This window comes from Epinephelus fuscoguttatus, linkage group LG2 (assembly GCF_011397635.1).
Source record: "Epinephelus fuscoguttatus linkage group LG2, E.fuscoguttatus.final_Chr_v1".
Taxonomy (NCBI): domain Eukaryota; kingdom Metazoa; phylum Chordata; class Actinopteri; order Perciformes; family Serranidae; genus Epinephelus; species Epinephelus fuscoguttatus.
The window spans coordinates 16,364,461-16,390,332 of record NC_064753.1 but is presented as its reverse complement, the minus strand read 5'-3'; the positions used below and the strand labels follow the sequence as shown (position 1 = coordinate 16,390,332).

General features: G+C 40.9%; 2 protein-coding genes across 3 annotated transcripts in view; both read right to left on the bottom strand.

Moving 5' to 3' along the window:
* The window catches only part of slc6a2 (solute carrier family 6 member 2), a 35,992-nt gene extending 31,346 nt beyond the window's left edge, over positions 1 to 4,646 (bottom strand). The window contains exons 1-3 of one of the 2 annotated variants that reach the window (XM_049601288.1): positions 4,488 to 4,646; positions 3,620 to 4,088; positions 1,592 to 1,723 (exon numbers count right to left, since the gene is read on the bottom strand). In XM_049601288.1, the coding sequence (XP_049457245.1) occupies positions 1,592 to 1,723; positions 3,620 to 3,914 (427 nt within the window). In that variant the 5' untranslated portion in view covers positions 3,915 to 4,088; positions 4,488 to 4,646. Of the gene's footprint in view, positions 1 to 1,591; positions 1,724 to 3,619; positions 4,089 to 4,437 lie in introns of both variants that reach the window. The other variant, XM_049601292.1, reaches the window with a different exon arrangement.
* Positions 4,647 to 10,355: 5,709 nt separating this feature from the next.
* Positions 10,356 to 23,943, bottom strand: lpcat2 (lysophosphatidylcholine acyltransferase 2). Its single transcript, XM_049602091.1, has 14 exons — positions 23,625 to 23,943; positions 23,099 to 23,241; positions 20,605 to 20,822; positions 19,922 to 20,034; positions 19,543 to 19,603; positions 19,143 to 19,201; positions 17,953 to 17,987; positions 17,707 to 17,761; positions 17,323 to 17,405; positions 16,852 to 16,977; positions 16,471 to 16,624; positions 15,732 to 15,830; positions 12,635 to 12,776; positions 10,356 to 12,445 (listed from the first exon to the last, which is right to left on the bottom strand). The coding sequence occupies exons 1-14, from the start codon at positions 23,733 to 23,735 to the stop codon at positions 12,267 to 12,269; spliced, it is 1,578 nt and encodes a 525-aa protein (XP_049458048.1). The 5' UTR covers positions 23,736 to 23,943; the 3' UTR covers positions 10,356 to 12,266.
* Positions 23,944 to 25,872: the final 1,929 nt, after the last annotated feature.

Genomic DNA, 25,872 nt, shown 5'->3' with positions numbered 1-25,872 from the left:
AAAATCCTTAGGATATGTTCTTTGAGTCAATGTTCAAGAATAATATTGCCTCACTTGGTATAGTGAAAACTTTGATCCAAAGCCTCGCTTGGAAGGGGAGTCTGCACTCAAGACCTCGCTGAATTTGCGTCACTGCTGCATCACCTCTGCCATGTAATCTGGGAAAATAAGCACCTTGTTGTATTTATACTGTGGTTGTGGCGCCCCTCTGAGACGCAGTATGAGCTTCCTCTCCTGATAAAAGAAGACCCACACAATGGTGGCTTGGGGCCAGGCAGCAGTGGCAAAGTCTAGTATGCCAGGTCAATAACCTTTGAAGACCGGAGGTTGTTTTCTCCAATAAGTTTTGGGCGTTGATAAATTCTGCTGGTTTACTCCCTTCTTCTTGTTCAGGTGTGCCAACAATCTTTATATTGTTGTGGTACGACCAGCTCTTGAGGTCATCCACCTTGAGCTTGAGAGCTGGAGAAAGCCTTTTCCAAGCAGCGAAAATGGTTCTCCTGCTCCAGCACCTTCTCCTCAATAGATTTCATCTTTTCCAGCATGGGAGCTTTGGACCACCTGGAGGGTCTGTTCTAACTTGTCAGACCTGCCATGCATGTGTTTTAGGATCTTGTCAGAGACTCCCAGATTAATGGCAAATTGTCCATGTCTTGGCTAGGGGGAATCGCCACTAGCATTGTTAGCATTAGCTGAAGCCCAATCTGGGTGGCTCAGAGTTTTTGGACTTATTAGGAATGTTGTTGCAGAAAGTTGGTAAATGAAACACCCACTGTGTCAGGGAAGCCCTGAGGCTAATAAAATGAGAAGTAAGACTGTCAAAATATCGAATTTTAAGATTGGCACGGAGCATCTGAAAGCATGTCTACTCCACATGTTGCTCGATATTGCCCCGACAGCATTGTGGAATTGGAGCGCACACCTTTTAGTTCTCCCAAGATTAACACCATCAGCTCTGTCAGTACTGTTGGCAGCTTAGCGCTGTTTATGGAGTTAGCACCGAAAGCTGCTAGCCACTGGCTCAGCCTCCTCCATGTTGGGAACTGTGTCCAGACAACTCATACACTCTGTATTTTGTCTAGAGCCCCTTTAAACACATTTACACATCATAAATCTGTTAGTTTATAATGTGCTCAAAGCTTTCTCTACAATTATGGTGCATAATAGATCCTGTTTGATTTGAGCTTTTTGGTTGTGTCTCTGACTAATTGAATTATTTGACTTGTTATTACATTGACCTCGACTGTGTTGCTCAGCATGCCATGGACACTGCTTTGGTTTTGCTTATCTCATTTGAAATCGACATTTGAAAATACACTGACGGGGGTGAGAGGTTAGAAGCGCAAGCAGAGAGAGATTAAAAAGTACACAGAGGTGAAAGGTGATGTGACAGAGAGAATAGTTACAAGTGACACTTATGTCCCTATGAGGGTTAAAGGACAAGAACAAAGGGATGAAATGAAAGGTCGCTGAAGAGAGGCAAAGAAGAGCATGACTGAGCTGTAACACAACAGTTTAAGAGGTTTGGGAAAGGCTAAAGTAAATGCAGGTTTGTGTGTGCGTACTGGGTGTATCTGTGATTAAAGCTCACCTTTAAAGACAGGGCAAATTTTCCAAACTGTAGCTGCCCCTTCCCTGTTGTACTGGCCCAAGGCAAGTTCCATGTAGAACAATGGCATCCCCGCAATGACCAAGAAAAGGATGTATGGGATCAAAAAGGCACCTGGAAAGAGAAATGATTTTATTATATCCTACTTCCCTGCTTGTGTGACTTTTGTTTTGCTAACAGTAAAAAGATGTTGGATAGTATAGTGTAGATGACCTAGGCGCTAAATGCGAAAGCAAGTGCTAGACAAAATAAAATACCAAAAGAAGAAAAGGGGAAAAGTAACAGTTGGGGGTCCTGACGTTGTTGGAAAAACAACTCACCATAACATGCAAGCAGGAAGGCTCACAGCTATTTTCATGCTGTGCCTCAGTAGCACACATCCACCAACAAGGAAATGATCTCCCATAATTGAATTGTTCTTGACATTGTCCATCACAAATGACACATTATCTACAGTAATGAATACATTTTGCTGAGGGCCAATATGATTGACAGGCCAGCGGTGGAGTTGACCCTTTGGGGCACTGAGCACAACATGTTGATTTTCGCCACGTGAATGGACACGCAGGCAAACAGAGGACAGGGCACACGTTCTAGTGAGCACTCTGTTGATGAGTGTTGAGGGTAACACAACACTGTGTTTAAAACACATCCTTTGTTGATTCTACTACACACACTGTACTTTTTCTCTCTCTCACAGCAATGCAGCTTCAGAGTCCATTAGTTTTGAGAACAGTGAAAGTTGGCAATCCCTTACTCCTGTATTCAGATTTACTGTAAATGTGATTTCAGACACTTGTTTTGACTTTTCCATTAGGCCAGGCACAAAACCATTACAATATATTTAAAATACGATTCATATGATTTATAAGTTAATGCTAAAACGTTTCATAATTCATCTGACAGTATGGAATGTTAGAGCTCCAGTGGTTTACGCATGCACATGCCTTTTTATGAAGAGGCTTTTTTTGACTGTGTCAGCCCAAATTCTTTCTCATGAGCTATTAATGGATTTAAAGAATCTAGAGAGGCACAACATTAAAGCAATTTTGAAATCTATCCATCCAGTGTCTGTAACCACTTATGCTTTACAGGGTCATGGTATGCCTCACCCACTTCCCAGCTTACATTTGGCAATTTTAAAGTTACAATGTAATTACTTTATTAAGGCAGTTCCCCGCTATTTTGGAAACAATTTGAAAGAAAAATAGAAACTTATTGAAAATAAAATGCTGTTGAAAACAACCTGTTGCTAGTGATTGAATTACACACCACTTCTTTTTTTTTATCCATTCACTGTAGTGCACCTTCAGTTTCCAAAAGTAGTGCTTTAGTAGTGCTCATTTTGTTGGCAGACTTGCTGCGTAACCAGAAACCCAGACACACATCATATTTTAATATCATAAACTACATATTCAACAGCTGTAATAAAAATAATGAAAGGTTTGGCAGAAGATGTTGTCAATTTCCATGAACTAGCTGACAGTGTCATATGATACAGTTTATGCAGTGTCTTTTTCCATGTGCATGCCTTGATGAAATGAGGCATTTCCTCCGTCATGTAAGCTACACTAAATTCACTTCCCCATTGATACACATGGGACTATTAAAAACCTAATTAAAGGAGATTAAAGGGACTAGAATGAGAACAACAACAAAGCAAAATAACTGAAATCTAATCTAATCTAATCTAAAATAACACAAGTACTTGCTTTATTAGACAGTGTAAACACATTCTCAGTTTTGAAAGTAAAAATAGAGACTCTTTGGCACCTGACCCCTCAGTGAAAGAAGAACATCAGTTAAGAAAAAAATAGTGTAATTTTTTTGTGGAGACGTATTATAACTTGCAGTGTACCTGACAGCTCACTCACGCCTCGTATGCTTTATCACTACAACAATTTGTTACCTGAGCCCGGTGGCACGCCGTGATAACTTTTCTGACCTCTTACAAATTTTTAAGCATCTGTGAACGCGCTGTAATCGATCAGAGATACATGGTTTACTCACCTCCTCCGTTTTTGTAGCACAAGTAAGGGAATCTCCAAACATTGGCCAGGTCCACCGCGAAGCCAATGACCGACAGGAGAAAGTCTATTTTCTTGCCCCAAGTCTCTCGGTCGTCCTCGGCTGATCCGGGAGGAACCGCGAGGCGGCCAGGGGTGGGAATGATGGAGGAAGTGGTGTACTGGACGCCATTCTGGTCCTTCACCAGTATCAGTTCTACCCCTTTTTTCTCCACATTGCACTGTTTCAGCGGGGCCACCGACGAGAACTTGTGTTCTGGCAGAACCTGGATATTCATCTTCTCTGCGGTGCGTGCGAAGCCCACGCTGGCCCGATGCACTCACGGCCCCCTGTGGGTTCTGGCGGAGTTGATGGTCTGAGTCGGTGCTCTTAAGGATTACAATCCCGTTGACAAAATCCGGATAAGCGAGTGTTCTCCACCGAAAGCTGCTGATACCTCCGCGTACATGGGCTGGAGAGGAGGAAAGAGAAAGGAAAAGAGTTTGGAGAGGTTTGGTGTTTGTGCGTAAAGTTTCAGTACAGTTACGCACAGCGGGGAATACAGGTTAGGGGGGGGAGGTAACATAATTCCTCCTAAAGCTGTCAGACCTAGTGTCTGTGTGCTTTTAACACTAGTACAGTATTAATATAAACCATGGTATCTGTAGCCTGATGCCCAGCAATAGCAGGTGAAAGCGAATTCCTCCCACGTCACCGCGCGCTGAGCGTATGGCGCGCTAAACAGTCAACTCAATTAAAATCACCTAAAACATCCCCCATAAGGATAATGAAGAAGGTAAAAGGTTATTTGAATATGTCACCGTTACTAAAGCAGTTTAAAGGTCTGCAGCTGAAAGGTTTTCCTCCGTACTTGTTAAATTTAGGGACACTTCTTCATGACCCGATGCTGCTGTTGTCCAGATGCATCTGAGGGAAGACTGCCCATTCTGAAGGAACTATAAGACTCGCCTTCTCCAGCAGATCCAGCGGAGACGATATAAAATGCGAGCTTTTAAATCGGTTTTCCTCTCTCTCCTCCACGTGATATTTTATAATTGAACACTTTCTCTCCAGCTTGATGTGGACTTAGCATGATCGCTTTTTTTTCCTATAAACTTCTGACTTGCCGGTGCATTAATCAGTCGGTAGCACAGTGGTTTTAACATTAATCCAAGTGGAACATAATGTGACTCCTTACCGTTTTTATAAATCAGATACTCTGTTTAGAAAACCTTAATGTGAACTTTATAAGCTAAATTTATTTGATAAAGAGTTGTCCATGGCAAAAGCAAGATAAAAGGACCAGATTATGTCTTTGCTTTTCACATTAATACTTGTATTCAAGATTTTTAAGAGCCCTAAGAACACTTTATATTCAGCTACATAGTAGTGCCTGAATTTCACATGCAACAAAACTTTTTTTAATGTTTTAATTTGGACTTTATCTGTTTCTTCTCTGTACTAAACAGATTGAATTACAGTTTTCTAAGAAGCCATGAAAGCATTGTGTTCCATGTGTAATTCAATTCTACAGCAGCTTTAGCCAGGGGCAATGATTTTTATTAGATATGGTTGATCAGTTCATCCCATTAAAGTCAATGAATGTCCTCTTTGCTCTCCAGTGCTTGTTTTACAAAACTCTAATAGGGCTGGTTTTGGGCGTTTTGTTTGTGAAGATTGAATAACTGCAGTGATGGTAAAGCAAAGGACCAGGTAACAAGGAACGGTAATGTGTTATTACTGTTTTTTTTTTCTCCTGAAATAGTTCTATTCTTTTGCACTTTGTCTTGTGTTGTCATATATCTCTAGCCAAGAATTACAAAATGTTTTGTGTTAACATCATGAGAGTGTATTATGAGAGTGTATTTCTGTATGTGTAATAGTGTGAGGTTGTACAAGCAGTGACTGCGTTTCTTAAAATTAAGGATTTCGCAAGCAATGAGCAGTAACATGGTTTGATGGAAACTGTCCCTCAGAAATGATTTAAAGACGTAAAGCAGGTGCATATTGAGACAATAAGTAGGACCTGAACTCACAGTGGTGCTGCTCCCATAGAGGTGTACAGCACTGCTAAAGGCAAAATGATGTCATCCGTCACCTGTTACCTCGATCATACCAGATTCCAGCTTCTGGCTGCATACAGTTCTTTAAACCTGCCTTCTCTTCTTAAAGTTCAGGCTCTCCCATGTTGACCCGAGGATGAGACGCTAATGAAACAAGACACAGCCGCACAGCAGTCACAGTACGACCCTCTGGATTTAACCCCAGCAATTGGTTAGGGTCACAGCAAAGCTCTTTACTTCTGTTCCTTTTTATTTCAATGCCTCTGCACTTACAGTACTTGTGCAAACATGCATTGCTACTTCTTTATATTACCTAATAAACTTTATTCCCCCTCACACACGTATACACACACACCATCATGACCTTTCACCCACCTTCTCTGAGCCCAGTCGCCAGAAGAGAATGTTGTATATCTCTGCAAAACACAGATACGTTAAAATTGCATGTTTCATATGTATCATATCAGCATTTTTAAAGTGATGTAGTACTGATTACATGTATATGAGCCAACTCTCTCACTGGGAGGTGGAGGGAATGCTAGATGACATGACATCTAGGATTGACAGCCACCAAGCAGCAAACTACTACAAACCAACAAAATGAAACTGGCTGTTTCTTAGTGAGACATCAGCAGCATTTCAAGCTGTGATTGTGCCACCAAAAGCAGGTATTTTAAGCCAAAACATGATCTTATCCAAACATAACTAAGTGGTACTGAAATGTAAAGAAAGTTAAAGTTTCTACATGATAATGTACAAATGTTTCATATCCGTGGTTTGCAAAAATGTACAATGCCAACATTTATTCTGGGGACTGTTTTAGATGACCCTGCAGTTTCACTCACAGTAGTGCTTACTAACTCTGCCATTATTGTCATCCCTACATCATAAAAAGCGTCTTGAGCCATAGTACAAATAAAAATGACTCAGAATGACCATTTATTAGATCTTTTATGACACAACTTAACAAAGACTTTCCAGGTTGTGCTGTGTGAGTCAGGATTTTAGAGTTTGGAAAGTACTATATATATGGACTTTTTTCTTCTCACAAAAAGGGGCATTGCTTGTTTTGTCATTCCATCGACTTAAAGTACCAGGTCATTACAACATGGTAATCAGGTCATGGTATTAGCATTGAGTGGGGTTTGTTTTGTTCTGCACCCCATTAAAACTGTCTTTGGTTTAAACCTCTCTGGGCCTCACAAAAGGAGGAGTGTCATTAAGCCTCTCTCTCTGGGCTTTACAAGTATCTGCAAAGATTTAAGTACCTCAGCAATGTTAAGTCTCATTCCCCACACGCTATATATACATTTAGTGAGAAGAAATAGCAGTTTAAGTCAGCTGTCCAGTCAAAGAGAGCAACATTTCTTAGCAGAACATCTGGGAAATGTTGCCAACACAAGGCACAGGCCAGTAAACCAAGTTCCTTAGCAGCACTTCATGTCATGCTTCAGCCAACACCTACACTCCAAAATAAATCTGTGAGAATGTGGCGCCATTGTCCTCAAAATGCTTTAAATAATCAGTTTTATAGTCTCCTTCATCTATGTATCAAAGAGTTTTATCTTTCAGCAGGTCATATCCATTCAGTCTCCACGCCACCGGTGAATGAATTACTCAATAGGGGGCAAACGCATGTTGAGTTTGAATTGTGGGTAGTAATTACGGGGCACAAAAAGGGAGGCTTGACAGCAGGAAGATGGCATTATTGCTTTTCCAAGTGTAAGAGTGCTTGTAAAAAAAAGGGGGGGAAGCTGTGATTGATTGACAAGTCTAACAGTAAGATTCAGACTAAATGTACATCTTCTATAAGAGACGCATTTTTAATTTTCATACTGACATTTCTAATTTTCTCCTATACAATTGTTACGTAAGACCTATTGTTGCACTGTCATAAACACTGTAACACATCACACTTTCTGTCACTTGGCTCCTAGAATGATAAAGAGAAACACTGGTAACAGTGATTGAATATGTTTTCCTTGTCTCTCAGAGTGGAGAGGGATGAGTTTGAGTTTGTTTGGAACATCTAAACACTTCTACACCTTATTTGGTAAGTCTCGCTGACAAGTAAGAGACAAATGTATTTTCCACAACCTCACGCTGACCCATCCTTGAAAATTATACAGGAAAAATTTGTTGCCCATCGTCCAAAAATCATCTGGAAAAGAATCAAACGCAGAGATGTGGAAAAACCCAAAACATTGAGCATGAAAACAAACCTGGACTGCAGATATTGCTGCAGATAGCAGCAGTGGGCTGCCGATGTTTCATACGGCTCCCCAAACCTTGCCCTCACTAGGACCTTAACTGTTCCTATAAACCATCACAAAGGAAATGAGGAACAATCACTTTCCTGAGAGAATAATAGGAGAGAAAAAGTCAACAAGGTGTCATCTGGTGTGATAAGGAAACCTAACAATGAGGTTTGGAGGAACTCCCTGAAGGGCTGAGAGGAGACAGCTTGCCAGGCTTAAGACTGCAGGAGCCAAAGGTGGTACGAGATGTGTGTGTGTGTGTGTGTGTGTGTGTGTGTGTGTGTGTGTGTGTGTGTGTGTGTGTGTGTGTTGTGTAGGCGTGTGTTTGTAAGTGCGTGACTCACATCAAGTTGTGTAGATATCAACATTGTGCCAGCATCTATAGAAGCTAACACCTATCAGAGTTCAATGAACCTTTGCACTGTGTACCCGGACAGAAGTCAGGTATGAGTGAACAAAGCAATGGGTTTCACATTTTTAAAGGTATGTCATGCTGCCAAGCATTGTTCAAATTTAGATATTTCTATCGTAAATTACTGGACACCCCAAAGTTTGCCATAATACCCAGTACCAGTGTCTCATGCTAAATTAAAGGTAAATGGTAATGAAATGACTTGCAAGACACCTAGAACGATTTTCATTGGATGACTGATACATCCATGAAGAACAAGGCATCTTGGATTTGAATATTTCTGTGTAAGCATCAGATGTTTATTCATTACCTATCAACACATTGAACCTGACGGTCATTTTGTATGCACACTTCTTTTGTGTGCATAGTCAGAACATTTCTGTACACATTAGTGAATTAGGCCCATTGTGTCAGTCGTGTGAGGAACAGGAGAGAATTTCTTTAACTATACTTGATTTCCTTGTCCTTACAGAACGCAGTCAGTAGTTCTTGTGGACAATGTTGAAGCTATACATTCATGTATGTCATGCAGGACAAAGGAGGGGTCACGCGAGTGTACGTACACACCCAGGACAGGTATCCTGTTGTTATAAGCAGGAAGGCCTGCGAAACATAAAGCCAAAATTACTTTGATTTATTCTCTGATTTCTTTCCTCTTATGTAATGCTTCTAAAACGTCCTTGTGCTAACAAGGCTCAATCCCTTTTCACTGTTCTTTTTTTCTTGTTATTGTCTCTTGAATTATCCCGCTGACAGTGAATCAGTCTGCTGTATTGTAGTCATGTAGGTAAAACTACATTTTGAGTAAAGTCTGCATATTCTGTATTCAAAGAAATGTACAAAAATGTGTTCATACCATAGACTGTACAAAATAATGTTGTTTATCTGAGCCAGAAGTGACAGTGATGCTGTGAAGAAGTGAGGGGTGGATGTGACTCATAGATGCCATGACGCCTCACACACAGTCTGTCACTCAAGCGGCCATGCCCTTTAATATGTGTAGCTTATAGCCTTAGTAAAATGTTAACGAATGAGTTGCATAAAGTCAGGCATTTTAACATGGGGGTCTATGAGGATTAGCCTGCTTCTGGAGCCTGCCTCAAGTGGTCATTCAAGGAACAGTTGTTTTTGGCACTTCATTGTTGGCTTCATTTTTCAGTCCTGGAAGTTTGTGGTTAGAATGTATTAACAAGCCACAATACGTACATGTTTTACCCTCTATAAGTCAAAGCCACCAACACTGTACAACGTGTAAAACACTCTTAAAGTTTTTGGTTGACTGGATCAGAACTCGCAGGGTGGAACTCAGCCGGGACTCATTCTCATTTGGGCTGAGAAAGCCAGGCTACCTAGTTCAATTGAGGCACACAGTAACGTTGCATCAATTTAACAACGAGGCCTGTCGGTTCTGACCTTTCCTTCCAGCCTGGCACAGTGAGTCCTTCCATCCGTACGAGGCCTGTGTCCAGCTTGTGTCCACAAACAGAGGCTGCTCACTCACTCAGGTCCTGAAGAGACCAAATCAAATTACCAACACATATCTCCCACAATCTACTGCGACAGGATCACCCCCCGGGCAGGGCTGAAATGGATACAGCAATATACAACAGCACATGCAGAGGAAAGCGGGAGGACGGAGGGGAGTGGGGGGGGGGGACACATAGAGGAAAGTGGGGAGCTGTGTGTAGGGAAGGAGTCACACTGTTGTAAGCGCGGCAACAATGTCATTTAATTGATTCCATGCCATCTCATCAATTTTGATTAAAATGAAATGAGCCTCTGTACGTTTGAAAAGGTTAAAACAAATTGAAGGTGGAAATCACAGCTGGTAATCACAGTTTGTCTAACAGCGGGCTTTTAATGAAGCGACCCGCTTGCCATCATTCATAGACACAGACAGATGAACTTTTCTCCCGACAGCCGTTGAGCTTTAATATGTGGTTGTGCCAAAATAGATTCATGGTCTTAGCATTTTAAAGTAATGCTTTGACTAAAAAAAGGGACTATTTGATGAAAATGTTTATTGTCTGTACATCAGTTTACATGTGATTGATACAGATTCTCTGTCTGAGAAATTGTATTGACAGAATAGACACGCACATGCAGTATAACAAAACCAAACTTTCACATGGTCTTCACCAACACGTTTCAGTACATCGTTCTCCAAATCTCATACAGTGTGTCCGTTCTGGTGTTTCTTCAATGATAAAATGTTCCATTAGCACATACACACTGCATCTGTTCATGATTAAGACTTCTTCCCACCTCACAATGAGTACAGGTTGGGTCACAGAGAGGCCAATGAAGAAATATAATGCAGACAAACTGAGTGATTATAGCACATAAGTCACAGTAACATTGTTGTTTTCTTTAAGATATTGCTGCATTAAACAAAAACATGATAAATCCATTGAAATGTTTATGTTCTAGATACACTTTCTGTGAGGCTGAAACTCAAAGAACTCATTCATATCATGCGTTATCTTCTGTTTCAGTGCCCCGTGATTAAATGTGACATTTGCACACACACTTGTGCACCATAAATCTGATACTAACTTAAACATCATGGTTGTCTAGCTCTACCATTAATTTAAAGGACAGGCCAAAGATGACAAAAGATTTAAAACTCAGAGTGGTACTCACAAGCAGAGCAAAAACCAACTTGCACACAATTGAATTGTAGTAGGTAACTACTGGCACCTGGTGGTGGCTTGGAGAACCAGAGGTGCAGCTGTAGCCCCCTTCATTGCACCCATGCCTCATTATAAACAACAGAAGTCATTACAGGTTCCCTCAGTGATGAATATAAAAATGCAGGCAAGATTAAAATCTTATTCTTGTTTTATTTTAAAAAGCAAACTTTGCAGTGTTAACAAAAAAAAGAAAGGAAAAAAAAAATCACATAATTGCAATGCACCTCGCTAAATAAATAACAGTGCTGCTAGTTAATCTGAAAGCATACCCCGCTGGGATATACTGTTGTGAAGAAGCACTGTTGCCTTTTTGCTCACAAATTGCCCTATTTTCAGTGGTTCATTTGCTTTAGTAAACTTAAAGCCGCGCAGACATGCTGCTGTCTCAGCAACAACAGTCTTCAGTAGAAATGCAAATAGATACACATGCAAAGCAAACCTCTGGCTAATTATACAGCCATCTTACAAGGTCTGTGTCCCTGAGCACTGGAAAAAGTGTAATGCGCAGCATGTATGCTCTTCGTAGACATAGCTTTAATACAGAACATCTGCGGGTTGCCAGGTTGGAAAGATCTTAATAAAGCTTACTGTACACTAATTATACTGCAACACAGAAGCACGAGGACTCTTTGCTTATATTTAAAAAGGTGTTGGTTTGGCATTTTTTTTCCCACTCATTTACAGAGGATCACAAAGACAAAGGAGGGGGTACACAACGCTATGTTCATCTAAGTCCAAGTGGGGATAAGCTCAGGCTACTGAGAATGATGTATCCAAGACAAAAACATGGTGAGGCAGTTTAAATATAGCATAAAACACTGGCACTAACATTAAAACTCTCAAGATTGCAGGGTTTAGAAATGTTAAACACTGATGAGTGACATATTTTCATCCTATGACTAGCTTTTCATTTTTTTTCCTGGTGAATACATAACCAAAACACGCGCTCACACAAAACTTTAGGGATAAAAGAATCTAATGAGACATTTCTTGTGCAGTGACTTGGGGATGTGGTTCTTTGAAATCTCTATAAGGCACTAAAATTGAAGATAGAAGCACTCTAAAACCATCTAAAAAGGCAAGCACATGACTTATACTATGGCTCTGCTGTGGCAAATGACTTGAATTTGCTAGAAGTTGTTGGAGTGGATAAGACTTGCTTTTTTTCTTCTCAGTGCAGTGGATACAGTGTTCTGTCTCAGTGCAGTCAAGCAGAGTTCACGGTCAGTCATCTTTTTTGTCAGAGGTGCTGTCTTCCTGTTTTTCTGCCGAACTGGTCTGACAGGACAATTCCAGGTCACCTGGACTCGCCTCCTGAATTGCCTGGTATCTCTGAAGCTCCAGATAGGTGGTGAAGAGCTTGGCATACTCTGGGTGGGTCGAGGCAAAGCTCTGAAATTCACCTGAAGAATCACAGGCACAGAAAAAAGCATTAGGATACAGTGTAGCTCAGAATAAAAGGACGTTTAAATAATAATGCTAAAAAATACTGTACATATTTCCTGCACATATTCCTGTTCCAAAATATCCTGGTGGAAATGCAAACAAAGGTTAGAAGACCAAAATGTAGCTTGGCATTGGAGTCAACTCACTGAAGGTGATGAAACCAGAGCCATCAGCATCAATCTCCTTGAAGAGCTTGGTCATGTTTAGATCGGACACACCCAGAGCAGAGCGCAGCAGAGCAGTAAACTCCTCTCGGGTGATTTTCTCATCGTCATCTGTATCAAACAACTGCATGAGAGAGAGGACAGAAACAGAGAGAAATGTTTTTCACTTGAAAATGTATGCATGTTTTAGAAAAATAAAGGCTATTTAAAGTATGGAAACAGGTAGGTGGGCTAGGAAAAACTTACATAAAACTGGGGAAACTTATTTTTGCTAAATTAGCTGGACAAAAATAACTTTTCACTTCACATTACATAAACCCTTGAACTGTTTGTTCAAAACCACATTTGACCTTATGGCCAGCAAAGTGAATCCACGCTCTCCACAACAGACACACATTGTTAACTTGACATTATCCAAGCCCCTCTGAATGCTGCCTCTGTGTCTTCCTGCAGTAGTGCTTCTGCTGTGCTCTAATGTCAACTAAAGGCAGGGCTGGGTGATTTACCTCAGATTTAATACTTCTTTTGTATTCTGTTTATTTTTACTGTAAATTAAATGTTGACTTTTTATATTTAGTATAAAAAGTAAGCATTATATGCTGTAGCTATGCACGCATAATTTGTCAGGGGTTCTAGTTACAGCATCTCCAAGAGGTCTGCATGTTACAGTTGGGTTTCCATCCAAATGTATCACAAATTTTAAGCGAATTTTGTGAAAATGCGCAAAAGAAAATGCAAATTTATGCACGTTTCCATTTGTTATTGTTTTGCGAGTATTGGGAGTCAACAGGTCGAGCAGAAGGTGGCTCTTCTCATGAAAAATAAAATGCAAAAGAACACCCGTAGAAGAAGAGGGCGCCGTGAGATGATGTCACTGAGAGTGTCTCATGTCCACAACTGATGTAAACAATTACCGGCACGTCCATGACTACGGCGAGATGGAGAGATTCCTTGGGAACTTCTTGGCTATTGCGAGAGCTCTCATCACACTCCTATCACCGTTGTCAGCGTAGCCTACATAATGCCATGATGTCTGTGTTGGTACACCAGGCAGCGCACATGATGCAGTGGTATTCAACACATCCAGTCTATTCAGGTAAGCTGTGAAATGGCCTACACTCACCTGACACTGGAGTAATTACCTCTCTCTAAGTTCACACAGGTGTGTGTGTGAAGTAGAAGCAGGATTCGGTAGCCTACGTCATTGTTTATTCGCTAAATCTGTTTCCATTGCCAAAAGTCGCATTTTCCTAATATCGATACACCCTACTTTCCACCCCCTCCAAGCGTAAAAACTTTTTTGCAATATTTCAGCCCTTTTTCGAATTTCTGGCATTTCTGGCAGTTTTTTTTCGCAATTGTTGAAAATGCGAATAAAAATAGGTGGATGGAAACCCACCTAAGTTTGGAACGATACAATTCGAATTAACATGATCAGTGTGGAACATTTCAGTCGTACCCATTTTCCACCCAAATTAGTGCAATGCGCATATATGCAGGGTTTTTTTAAACGTGGGAAAACCCACTAAAAATCTTCCCATTGCCAGTAGACCAGAGCCGTGCACAAGTCTCTGCAGTACACGAGTATGCCTTTCTTTTTTCCCTAATGTGTCACGTTCACTGTCACAAACGCTCCAGAAAACAGGGTTAGTAAACAGTAGAAGCTATGGGTCTAACAGTCCATTGATCTTGATCAATATATCGATTCAATGATGGACGATCCAGTATCATCGATGCAAAGTGACATCGATTCACATCATAATCTTTAGGGTATGCCTTTATTTTAAAATTCTGTGTCACTGTCAAACAGTGCCAGGCAGAAAAATGGCAAGCAGCCAAGAAAAAGAGGATGAGGAGAATGTTGTTTAGTTGGGAATAAATCAGAAGTGTGGAAATATTCTGGATTTCTGAGAAAATACGCGTCAACAGACAGAGCACATGCCATATGTAAACAATGGCACAATGTGTGCCTTGCTGGCCACTAACTTCTTGTAGCAACACAGCAACATTAGCTGATTTGTTTAAACAAATTTACACAGAAAAAATAGACAGTAACCAGCCATGAGTAAGAAAAGTATAAATTAGGCTACACATGTAATTTGTTTAGCTATGAATAGAGGAAAAGTCTGCTAGCCCCTCAGTTAATTTGGGCAAATGTATGTTCTTAAGCTAATAATGGGTGTCTAGCAAAAAATATTGTTTTGTCTCTGAGCCTTAGTAGTTATTATTGAGCCAAATTTTATACTTCCATGTTTTATGGCTGTTGGGAGAAGTTTGCCTTCAGACCTTTAAGCCAGACAGCCCTGAAATTGCAAAACATTATGGTTTGGATTAAAACGAAATGATTTCTTCCAGAAAGGGCTTTCCATCAGAAAGCCCTGAAGGCTAACTTATCTCATGTGCTGTTTTCTGTGTTAGTGGAGTCAATTTAAAGTAAACTTTACTGAACTTAACTAGATACAGCTGCTTACAGTTATTTATGTGTTGTTGTCTTTTATGGCAAAGAGCAAAAAAAGGGGTGGCAGCTTCTTCTGTAACAGACTGTGTTAAATGAGCGTATGATATTGACTCATTGACAAGGCCTCTGAATTGAATCCAATAGAAACTGTATCGTGGCAGACATTGTGATATCGGTAAATATCGAATGATTGTCCAAAGAAGTGATATAATATCATATCGAGATCAAACTAGTGATTTACATCCTAGTAGAAGCCAACCTGGAGGCCAGTAAAATGTTATAGTGGCTACTTCTTTTTTTTTTTTTTACATCTGTTACCTATTCAGTGTCTCTTTCAGGCTTTGTGCCAACTAATTTGGAAAAAATTCAGAGCACTGTTTGCATAGACATGGATAAAATCTGTGGCAGTGCATCACTGCATCGCACCGGAAAAGGGTAAAAAATTTGCGTGTCTACCCGGGTGTTATATTTCCGTCACTGCTATACTATGTTGATTAGTCATCTTGAAGAATCTGGGCTTTTTGTAAGCATACAAAGCAGTCCTAAAAAGAGTACTTCTTTGGGTGACCTAACACTGCTTGTTCTTCAGGCCCGAGCAGAAGCAGAAAATTTCTGTCGTACCTTGAAAGCCATTCGAAGAACATCCTCAGTGTTAGCTGGTCGACATAAGATGGTCACGCCGATGACATACTCTCTGAAGTCTATGGTGCCATCTCCATTCTAGACAGGGTCAAAGGGAGAGCAATGAAAATACTTGAGTCAGTAAATGCACAGATTGTTATGATGAATAGTGCTTTATACTTTATGATCAAGAAATACAGACTTAGTCTAGCATCAACAGTTTTGAATGGTAAAGGGTAATATGTAGGTATAATAGCATAAGTGATTTCTATTATTCAACAAATCTCTATTACTGGAAAATTATGAGGCATGGATTTTCTGAAGGAAAAAGACACTTGAACTGGATGTTAGAAGCTGTTTTTATGCTTCCAACTCAAACCTCTGGTAGACATACCAGGACGGAGGCCAAACTACTTCGATCATAGTTTCCTCCTCTAGGCTGTATAAATCCTCAACCCACTCCTTGATGTCCTCTTAATTTTACTGTCATCGCTACACATTATATGCAGTGATGTAATAGGTGCGCAATTCTGTAAACTGGATATTAAAATTGTTGCACATTATGTTGTCAATTGTTATATTAATGGTGTGTTTCGTGCAGGATGTGTCAGGGCCAATTTTATTGTACAAAGACGAATTCCAACACACTGGCTCTGTGTCAACAAAAGGAACTTCAGTACCCAAAAAAGTTAGTCTCTAGGTACAGAGAAACATAATATCTGATGTACATGTCTCTCACCCTGTCAAACAGTCCAAACAGCTCCTGGAGGGCTGGGTTGACAGGTAGCTTTAGGAATCTGGCAAACTCCTCGATGGTGATCCGTCCTCCTTTACAAGAGGTGGCCATGGCTGCAAAACCCTCCAGCTCCTTCTTCACATTGTCCCACTTCAGACTGAAGGAGCAGGGAACAAGAAGGAGGTTGTGTGTGTGTCATTCTCTTGCATTTTGCATAATTGTTCTCGAGCTACATAGGTCATTAACTTGCAGATATTTTGCCAGATGTGTTAGACAATTTTACCCATAACAAAAAAAAACCCCTCTTAAGCCATATTTGTCACTGTTATTGTTATTGTCCCTGCCCTGTGATCCCAACAGTACACTTAAACAAGATGTTCTTACTTGAGTTTACGGCTAATTTTGGTGAACTCAACCAGGCCGGCCTCCATGGGCAGCGTTAGCTCACCAGCTGAGATCATCAGGCGGCAGTCTTCATATGTGTGGTCTGTCACTGGAACTCCCAAAGCTCTGAAAGCAGGCAGTTTGTGCAGACAGCAGTCAGTTCAAATGCTCATGATGCTTGTAAAGAGCTGGACAAAGCAGGCCAGCAGGAAGATATACAAAGATCAGACAGTAAGCGAACTCATCATACACTAATGTAGTTATAATGTTGTGGCCGTTAAACTGCATACTATCCACAACTCATGCCTTTTCCAACACAACTGCCTCATCAACTCACAGGCACTTTATGTGTTTAACACTGTGTTCATTACTTGTAGAAGCATGTACTCTTGCTTCTCTGTTGCACTTTGTTGTACTATGTGCTTGAACAATACACAGTGGAATGTCTGTTGAAGGCCAATTACTACTTACTGAGCCATAGTTTCTCGCACTTTGTTGGCAAACAGAGGAGGGCTTTTCTTCTCCTCCTCTGTGGGGATATGTGTCGGCAGGAACTGAAAAACAGAAAACGGATGAAAAAGGTAAAAAGTAAAGGTCAAGCAGAGAGAAAATGCCTAATCCTCTACATTGAAGCCAAATCCTTCAGTGTAGAAAACACATTGTTGCTTAGGTTGAGTAACTCTGAGCACAGCATGAAATCCAATGACTATATTAAAGTAAATCAAGGTTACACACTTAGCTTTCTTTAGTTTAATCTGATAGCAGAGAGTGGCGCTGATACTACTAGTAAAGCTGAAACTCTTTGAAGTATCTTTGCCATTATATGAGGATGTACACTTGGGGAACGCCCATTACCTCTATCTCCACTGTGGTGTACAGCTGGCACAGAGTTAAAAGCAGCAGTGTCCTCCTGCACAAACCACAATCAGGACAGTCAGTTACATATGTTGATCCAACAGTGCCAACAGTTGTTGCAATACATGGCAATAATGTTGCTGTGTTGTTATAATAGTGTTGACCGTCGAAGAGCAAGCAGACATCACCATCAGCAAACCGGCATACTATAGCTGAAACATGAGAAACTGTAGAAAGCATACTTACGAGCTGAAACCCTGCCAAGTCCAAGACACTGTATCCTGGAGGGAAAACAGAGGGGATGCATAAAGCTTTGTAAAATATTAACACTGTATATGTTGTTGTATGATACAGATGAGCTTTTGTGTTGCTATAAGTATCAAATGTACGTACTGTTTTCCACTGCACTACATCTTTAGCTCTGCGTCACAGTATCTCTATTCAAAGTTGTATAGTACAGTGTGGCTTCTATAAATTTGCCTCTCAAGATGTGAGGTGAAATATGCTCATTTTCAGGTTTATACTTGTATTTTGGGTTTCTATGAGACATTTTTACACGTTTCCCCCCTAATACTGTCTGTGCTGAACACCTGTCTTCACCCTCTGTCTGAGAAGGCTTCATTTCAGCACCTGTCTTTATAAGGCGACCTCAGAAAACACCCAGTCTGCTCTGACTGGTCAATATTTCCGGGATTTCTGTATCTGTGCTGTAGCAGAGTATCGCAACACTTTCTGCGATGAAAAATCACCTATAAAAGCTTCTAAATTCAACTGGGCACGTTCCAGCAGGACTGAGGAAATTAACAAAATCAGCAACCAAAATTACATGTTTGCCTGACTTCAGCATTCGAGATGGGCATGTACAAAATGATCTCTATCTGTTCAACCAACTAAATCAAATGTGCCCCTAAACATACTTGAAATGGGCAGGATTAAACCAGAAGTGGGTGTGACCTAAGCAGAAGTTGTTACTTTAAACTTGAAATTGATGGGTTGATCAGAAGTTGCTGTATTTATTACTTAATTAGAAAAGTAAATGCAAAACAATTGCAGGATTAAGTTTAAGATTAATTTGGATAACAATAGTAAGAGATTGAACAAAGCTACCCAAATAGGGTTTTTCCTTAATCACATGTACAAACACATTTTACCTAGATGAAACTGATGAAAAATAATTGGCTCAACCCTAGTTAACATGTAGCTTCACGTAACAGTGTATACTATGTCATTTAAACACAGGTCTGAAGCCTGGGATTTTTGCTCACAGGGCTAACTTACATGTTTACCTTACTCTTTGAAACTTTGGCCATGTCTAATATGAACATCTGACATTGTAACATTATATATATCTATATCATATATTTAATATATGACAGAAAATAAGGACAAGCATAATAAGTCCTCTTTAATGCTGTTTTACAATCACACTCACTCACCAGTTTGTTGGGATACCTCATAATCACAGGCTGCACAGGGACCCCTGGGATAAAGGCACCTATAGGTGTGGAACACACAGTTTAAAAGAAATCATGGAGACCTCTCATTACGAAGGAATGGACGCTGAATTGTGTCAAACAAAACTGACATCCCTATTCTGCAACCTCGCTTAAACAGAGTTATATGGGTATCAGTTGACAACAAATCAATGCACAAACCACATCATGTAATGAATGAATGGGGCAGTGTAGCATCAAGTGTTCCTTCTGTTGTATGGCCTTCTTGCTCAGTGGATTGGATGTGTTGAGTGAAAAAGTTAATGCGCTATAAGCTACAGACAGAACTGATAATGAAAAACTTCACATTTACATTACATTAAAGTTACTTTTTCTGTCTTACCTTGTTTGAAAGTGATGAGACATGAGCGATTTGTACATGTTCCCTCTGGAAATATCAGAACCTGAGGGGCAAAGCATTATTAGTTTTATTAAGTATGCAACGTAATGCTACTGCTGCTTACAACGTGCAAAGTATTCTTTTGAAATAACGGCACTTGTATTTGAGTCAACATTGTATGTGCTTGATCTACTTCTCTGATGTTAAAAAAGGAAATATAATTATACAACACTGCCCTCCAAAACCGACAAATGAAACTGTGAAACCAAACCAACATCCTGAGTTTCCCTCAGCTGACAAGCTCCTAGTTTTCTCTGTAGCTATAAATAATCAGTGCTAATACCAGGCTAATATTTGAGTGTTTTTTGGTGTTGGGACAGACCTGTGGCCAGTGGCCTCCTGACTTGGCTCTGCTGTCGATCTCCTGGATTGTATTCTTCCTGGAGTCGGGGTCCTTTCTGGACACCAACACTGGCTGAAGACAGCGCACAAACCCTGCAGAGAGGGCAAAGCACACACGTTAACAAACACACTTAGAAGAGGAGATACTATTTTTTATTTTGGTCATATTTTTTACTGATTATTTCCAGGCCTTGGTTAATTGCATGGCCTTATTAACATAATAGGGCAGAGCCATTTCATTAAATGGCCACTTAGTGATGATATCACCAGTATGGGATAGTTATTAAATGATTAAAGCTCTGTGGTGTGACTACCATCAAAATGATGATTGGGATAACTATTCATCAAGTCCCAAGAACAGTCTTACTACGCAAAGCACATTTGTAAATATTAGCTGTGATATCTAATTGTGTCAGGGGGATTTTTAAAACTGAATGATAAGCAGCACAAGATAAGAACTTTACACGACATGTTGAAGAGAAGGTGTGACTAAATGACACTGATGTTTCACACTTCTGTATATTTTTACACTTACACCCACACACACCCACACACACCCACACACACACACACACACACAAGTTGAGAGAACCAAAAAGCCCACACACACACGTACTGCCCTTCCTGTACTGAAACAGGAAAGCAAAATGACAAGCATCTCACTGCCAAAGATGGGTGTAGCCAGGTTCTCGACACGGGAGACAGTGGAGGGCAGGCCTGCCACAATGCACACGATCCCATCAAAAAAGGAGGAGTGGGGGGCCACAGCCAGGATGGGGGCCTCACTGCTGTCCACCTGCTTGCCCTTGACCACCACTCTGAAGCCCATGCAAAAGTAGTAAGCTCTCCCCAGGGCAGCCATCACTCTCCGACACATGAACCTAGAAATGACCAGAAAGTTTTGGATTACTGACTTTGGGAGATTATGGGGGGAAAATTTAAATGGAAAAATAAATATGTAGCTCAGAAGGCACTGCTTTGTTTCACAATGGGATCAGCCATGTTGAAATGTTTCTTTGTTGATCAGTACCAACTCCAGGGTTATTACCACTGGGGGGATAAAGTCAATGTTTTTTTTTTTTTGTTTTTTTTTACAAATGGGCTAAGCAAAAAAGCTTTTGAAACAGGAAGAGTTGCACCATTTTGTATTTTTCTTGAGAGTTTTACCATTGCCAGTTCCTTCCTCATAATCTAGAGAAAGGGTAGGAAGTCATAGTCTGTTGATCGAAACATTAAGACAAAATGACGAATGGGGATATGGAACCTTTTGAAACTTTTGTCCACAGTATACAAGCCTATGTATATTTTAAGCTGCTTTATCTTCCTGCTCAATGGGGCAGGAAGCTAGAAGTGACGTAGTGCTGATTTGAGGGTAGAAAGCTTCCTACACAAACACAAACCATCAACAACACCCATAAATACCATTAGCAAATCAAGTCATTACAGCCAACAAAGAGCGACGCAGGCTTTCATTTGGAGTTTATTTAATGGTAACATCAGAAACACCATTTATTGTAGCTCTAAGTTGTCAGATACTAATTACAATTGTGAAATTGGACTGTTTAGTCATCCTGTCCTTTTTATTGTAAAACCTAACCTACAGAGCTTTCACCACCGTGAGCCTGTTAACAGCAAAGCATTTAGTAGGTAAATAAGATAAGGGTCTCTCTTGTTTCTGTCACCTCCACCATGTTTGGTCATAGTTATGTAAAAAGCTCTGGTCTAAGGTCACAAGAATTTCCTGTTAACTGTAGAACTGCACACTGTGTATACTTAGCTGCCACTATCTGCACAGCTGAACATTTTTTTATGCCACACCCTGTTTGGTGTTAGTTAAATATTACAGCCCAACCACTTGATGTTTTACATTTAATGTCGATATATGAATTACGACATGTTCAGTACTATAAAGAAGCTCTAAACGACATTCAGCATGTCTATGATTCAGAAACTGAGCAGGGATTGACTGCACACGGCTCTCAACATGGCTGAGCCAGGGGCTAGCAGTAAACGGTGCTAACAGGGGGGGACTAAAGGGTGGGCATTAGACTTAGACTTGCAATAATGCCGTCACCATTATCAGTGGTCACCACCCATACCCACCTATGACCACAGTGCACAGTAGAGGTGATTTGCTAGCCAGTGCAATACACCCAATGGGACTCTTGTACTAAAATTCACATGTGGCCTGGCCATCGACCACAACAAGGAAAAGAGAAGCACACAGAGGGTGCATGACTTTATTCTCTGCTCAGGATGTCATTACTCCATATTATCTTTACATAGCAAATAGCTGTTTGCTGCTATATTACTGCTCAGAATGTCATATACAGAACCTTTAAAACACACTGTATTCATACTATGTGGATATACAAGGTCTAATTGAATTTATATAGAGATAAATCACTCTTTCAGGCACTGCTGTTAAGCCCTGCTGATACCACTGCCTCTTTCCTGTCTGAGAACTGAGGGGAACTGAGCAAGAGTAATGCTTGTGGTGCAGATATGATCTAGAAAAGCATGATTCGGCAGTAATGCCAGCTGCTGCACATTCTTCAAGTCATGTCATGAGCTATTATTTTGAGAATATGCTGCAGTCACTGGTTACTGTCCAGTTTATGAACCCAGGAAATGCACAGCTTCTTCCTCTTCTTGCTCGAGTAAAATGCATTATTTTGGTAGAGTGACCGACGGTATACGATTTTAAATCTTAGCGCATTGCTTCACCAACAGCTATGTTTCAATGTGCTGAACAGGGAGGTGGCTCACGTACAAAAAAGAAGAGTTGGTGGCAAACCCCCTCTCTGTTGGCTAATTTGACTATTTGGTGAAAAAATGATGACGGCAATGTTTGCCTATGCAGTTGCTGTGCAAACACAAAATGTTAACATGACACTGCACTGTTAGAAGGAAGTAAAAAGCAACGTTCAAGTGTATTTCTGACACCAGAGCTGGGGTAACTGTGCATACATTTGGCCGAAAACTAAACTGATGTCAGTAAGGCAGCTGTACTGTGCAATTATTCAGTTTCAAAGTGATTTAACATTCATAAGTGACCCTGATATCCACAGGACCATGACTTGAGGGATCTGGTTCCTGTGGGGCGTTGGTAGCTCCTTGGGAAGCTGTATTGCAGTGGGATGGTGTATGTAGTTACCGTCTCCAGCCTGTCATTGGTTCCACGGCTCCTTTCAGAGGATGGTTGAAGGTTATTATAACAGCTACTGGCCATGTCACCATGAGAACCAGGGACAGAAGGATGGCGCGAATAGGGACCAGGAAGATTCCCCGGAGGACACACTACATGGAGAAGGAGCACACACACATCATAAATGACAGGCCTGTGACCATAAAGGGAAGACAGCTGAAAGGGTTAACACCCTGATTGTTGACATTCCTCAGAGCAGGCATATGCACGAGTCTGGAAATCCACATCACTGGACAGCTTTCTAGAAAAGCACACAACAGTGCTCATTGTTTGTGCTTTACAAGCCGCTTGTCAAAGCCTCGTTGGAGAAGATTATAGGCCCTGGCTACACAGCAGCCTGTGCGTGTTTGTATGTAATCTCACACATCAGATATGTGTGTGTGTGTGTGTGTGTGAGCCGTATTGCAAACAGTGGTGACCATATTCTACAAAAGCTCGCCAGTATATGACCATTGAACTGAAACGGCATACTCACTTTTATTATGGTCGCTTTGGTTAGTTTGGTGTCTTGAACAAACGGGTTGATGACCGCAGGCAGCAGCAGAGATTGTTGCCTCGGCAGGGCGAATACGCGCTGTGGCGGCATTGCAGTCCAGTGAAGGCAGAAACACACAGATGGTTTAGTCGAGGCGGCCGTTATGTTATCATTTCACTTCCTCAACGGGGACCATGCTGTGTCATTTCTCCCCGTATCAGACGATCACACGGCCGAGCGCGATCCCACGGCAGCGACAGCGGAACCAGGCAGCCGAGCGTTTTCAAGCTCCACCTCCAACGTGGTCGCAGCGGGGTCCGAGTCCGATCAGTGTGCTCCTTTGAAGCCTGCAGACCGACTAGGATTCATTCCTACAATCTGTGAACCCTTATTTTGATTTTTCTTGCAGCATGCAATTATCGCATTTGACGTATTTCTCATAGATATTACAATTCAGATTAAATCAGAGGAGCTAAAATGTTTTCAGTGACCATGCAGCGACTGTGCTTTGTGCAAATATTGATCAAGGAATAGAGATTATCAATCTGTGCATAACATATCTCCAACAATGCGAAAGGGTGATGCACAAGGAGGGAATGGGCATCGATTTCAGGAAAAAAAAAATATGACGTATTAACATATTTGTTTACAAGCTCTCATAAATGTCCACAAGATGGCACAGTTTCATAAACAATTCTCTTAGGCGCTGCCCCAAAATGAAAAGTCCTGCCTTTTCTCATAAGAAATAGTGCTTAGCTGTGGTGAAAGTATTGCTCAAGTACCCTAAGCCACTGTAGGGTAAGGTGGGGCTTCCACATCTTGCCCTAGTAATGGCACAAGGACTCTACCGGTTTGTTCTCCCCAAATAGTGTTGGTTTATGCACCATCATCCCGCACATGCTTAACTCATATTCAAATATGTCTGTAATTTTACAGCACACTGACTCTGATGGGGGCCTTCCCACCCACCTTACCCCACTATACTGCTTTTTTTCCTACCCAGTCAACATTTGTATGTGGGCCCCACATGGTTAGTAAATGAGCTCAAAAATGGGCCCTATATAGCATTGTCCATGGGTTCCATAATGGCCCCATGCCAGTTACCCACCCAGGTGGGTTTACCCAAGTGGGCCCCACATGGGTTATGCTATGGCTATCCCAGAACCAAGTGGGTATGGGCCCAAAATGGGCTTTTTATCTTGGGCCCACTTGAGTAAAACCACCCATTTGGGCAATTGGCATGGCACCATTATGGAAACCTTGGACAGCCCCATATAGGGCCCATATTTCAGCTTATTAACCACCCACATTGGCCCCACATACAAATGTTGGATGGGTATTTTCATTTTATGCTACATCATACTTCTTCACTATATTCTCATAGGGAATATTGTAGTTTTTACACAACACATGTTACAGCTATACTAACATTTCATTCATTCATTCATTTCTGTAACCGCTTATCCTCCTGAGGGACATGGGGGACTGACATTGGGCGAGAGGCAGGGTACACCCTGGACAGGTTGCCAGACTATCACAGGGCAGAGACAGACAACCATTCACACTCACATTCACATCTACGACCAATTTAGAGTCACCAGTTAACCTGCATGTCTTTGGACTGTGGGAGGAAGCCAGAGTACTCGGAGAAAGTAAAAACATGCAAGCTCCGCACAGAAGGGGGATCCCCACTGGGATCTAACCAGAAACCCTCTTGCTGTGAGGCGCAGTGCTAACCACTACACCAACATGCCGCCCGCTATACTAACTTCTTAAGATAAAATGTTCTATTTAAACATATGATGAGCTCATAAAATATAATGCATATATATATTTGTAGCAATACAATAAATAAGATTTACCCCACTGATGGTAGCTACAACATTTAAGTGTTGTTTACACATTATAGCCTAACACTTTTTCAACAAGGCTATAATGTGTAAACACTTTAATGTTGTAGCTTTTAGCTGGCATCAATGTAGTAAATCTTATTTACTGTACTTACCTTTGATACAAGTTTGTGCAACTAATTTTAGATCTGTTTTTATTTACTCTAAGTAATACTTTGAATGCAGGACCGTAGTTTGTGGTATTACTACCTCTGCTCAAGTAAATGATTTGAAAATTTCTTCCACCACTGTAATTTGGTAGCTGAATTCACAAGCTTAATGGTAAAGGTTCATAATTGCATTAATCACTTGACTTTTTTCCCATGTATATGAAGTTGTTCCAGTGTTTATCAACAATC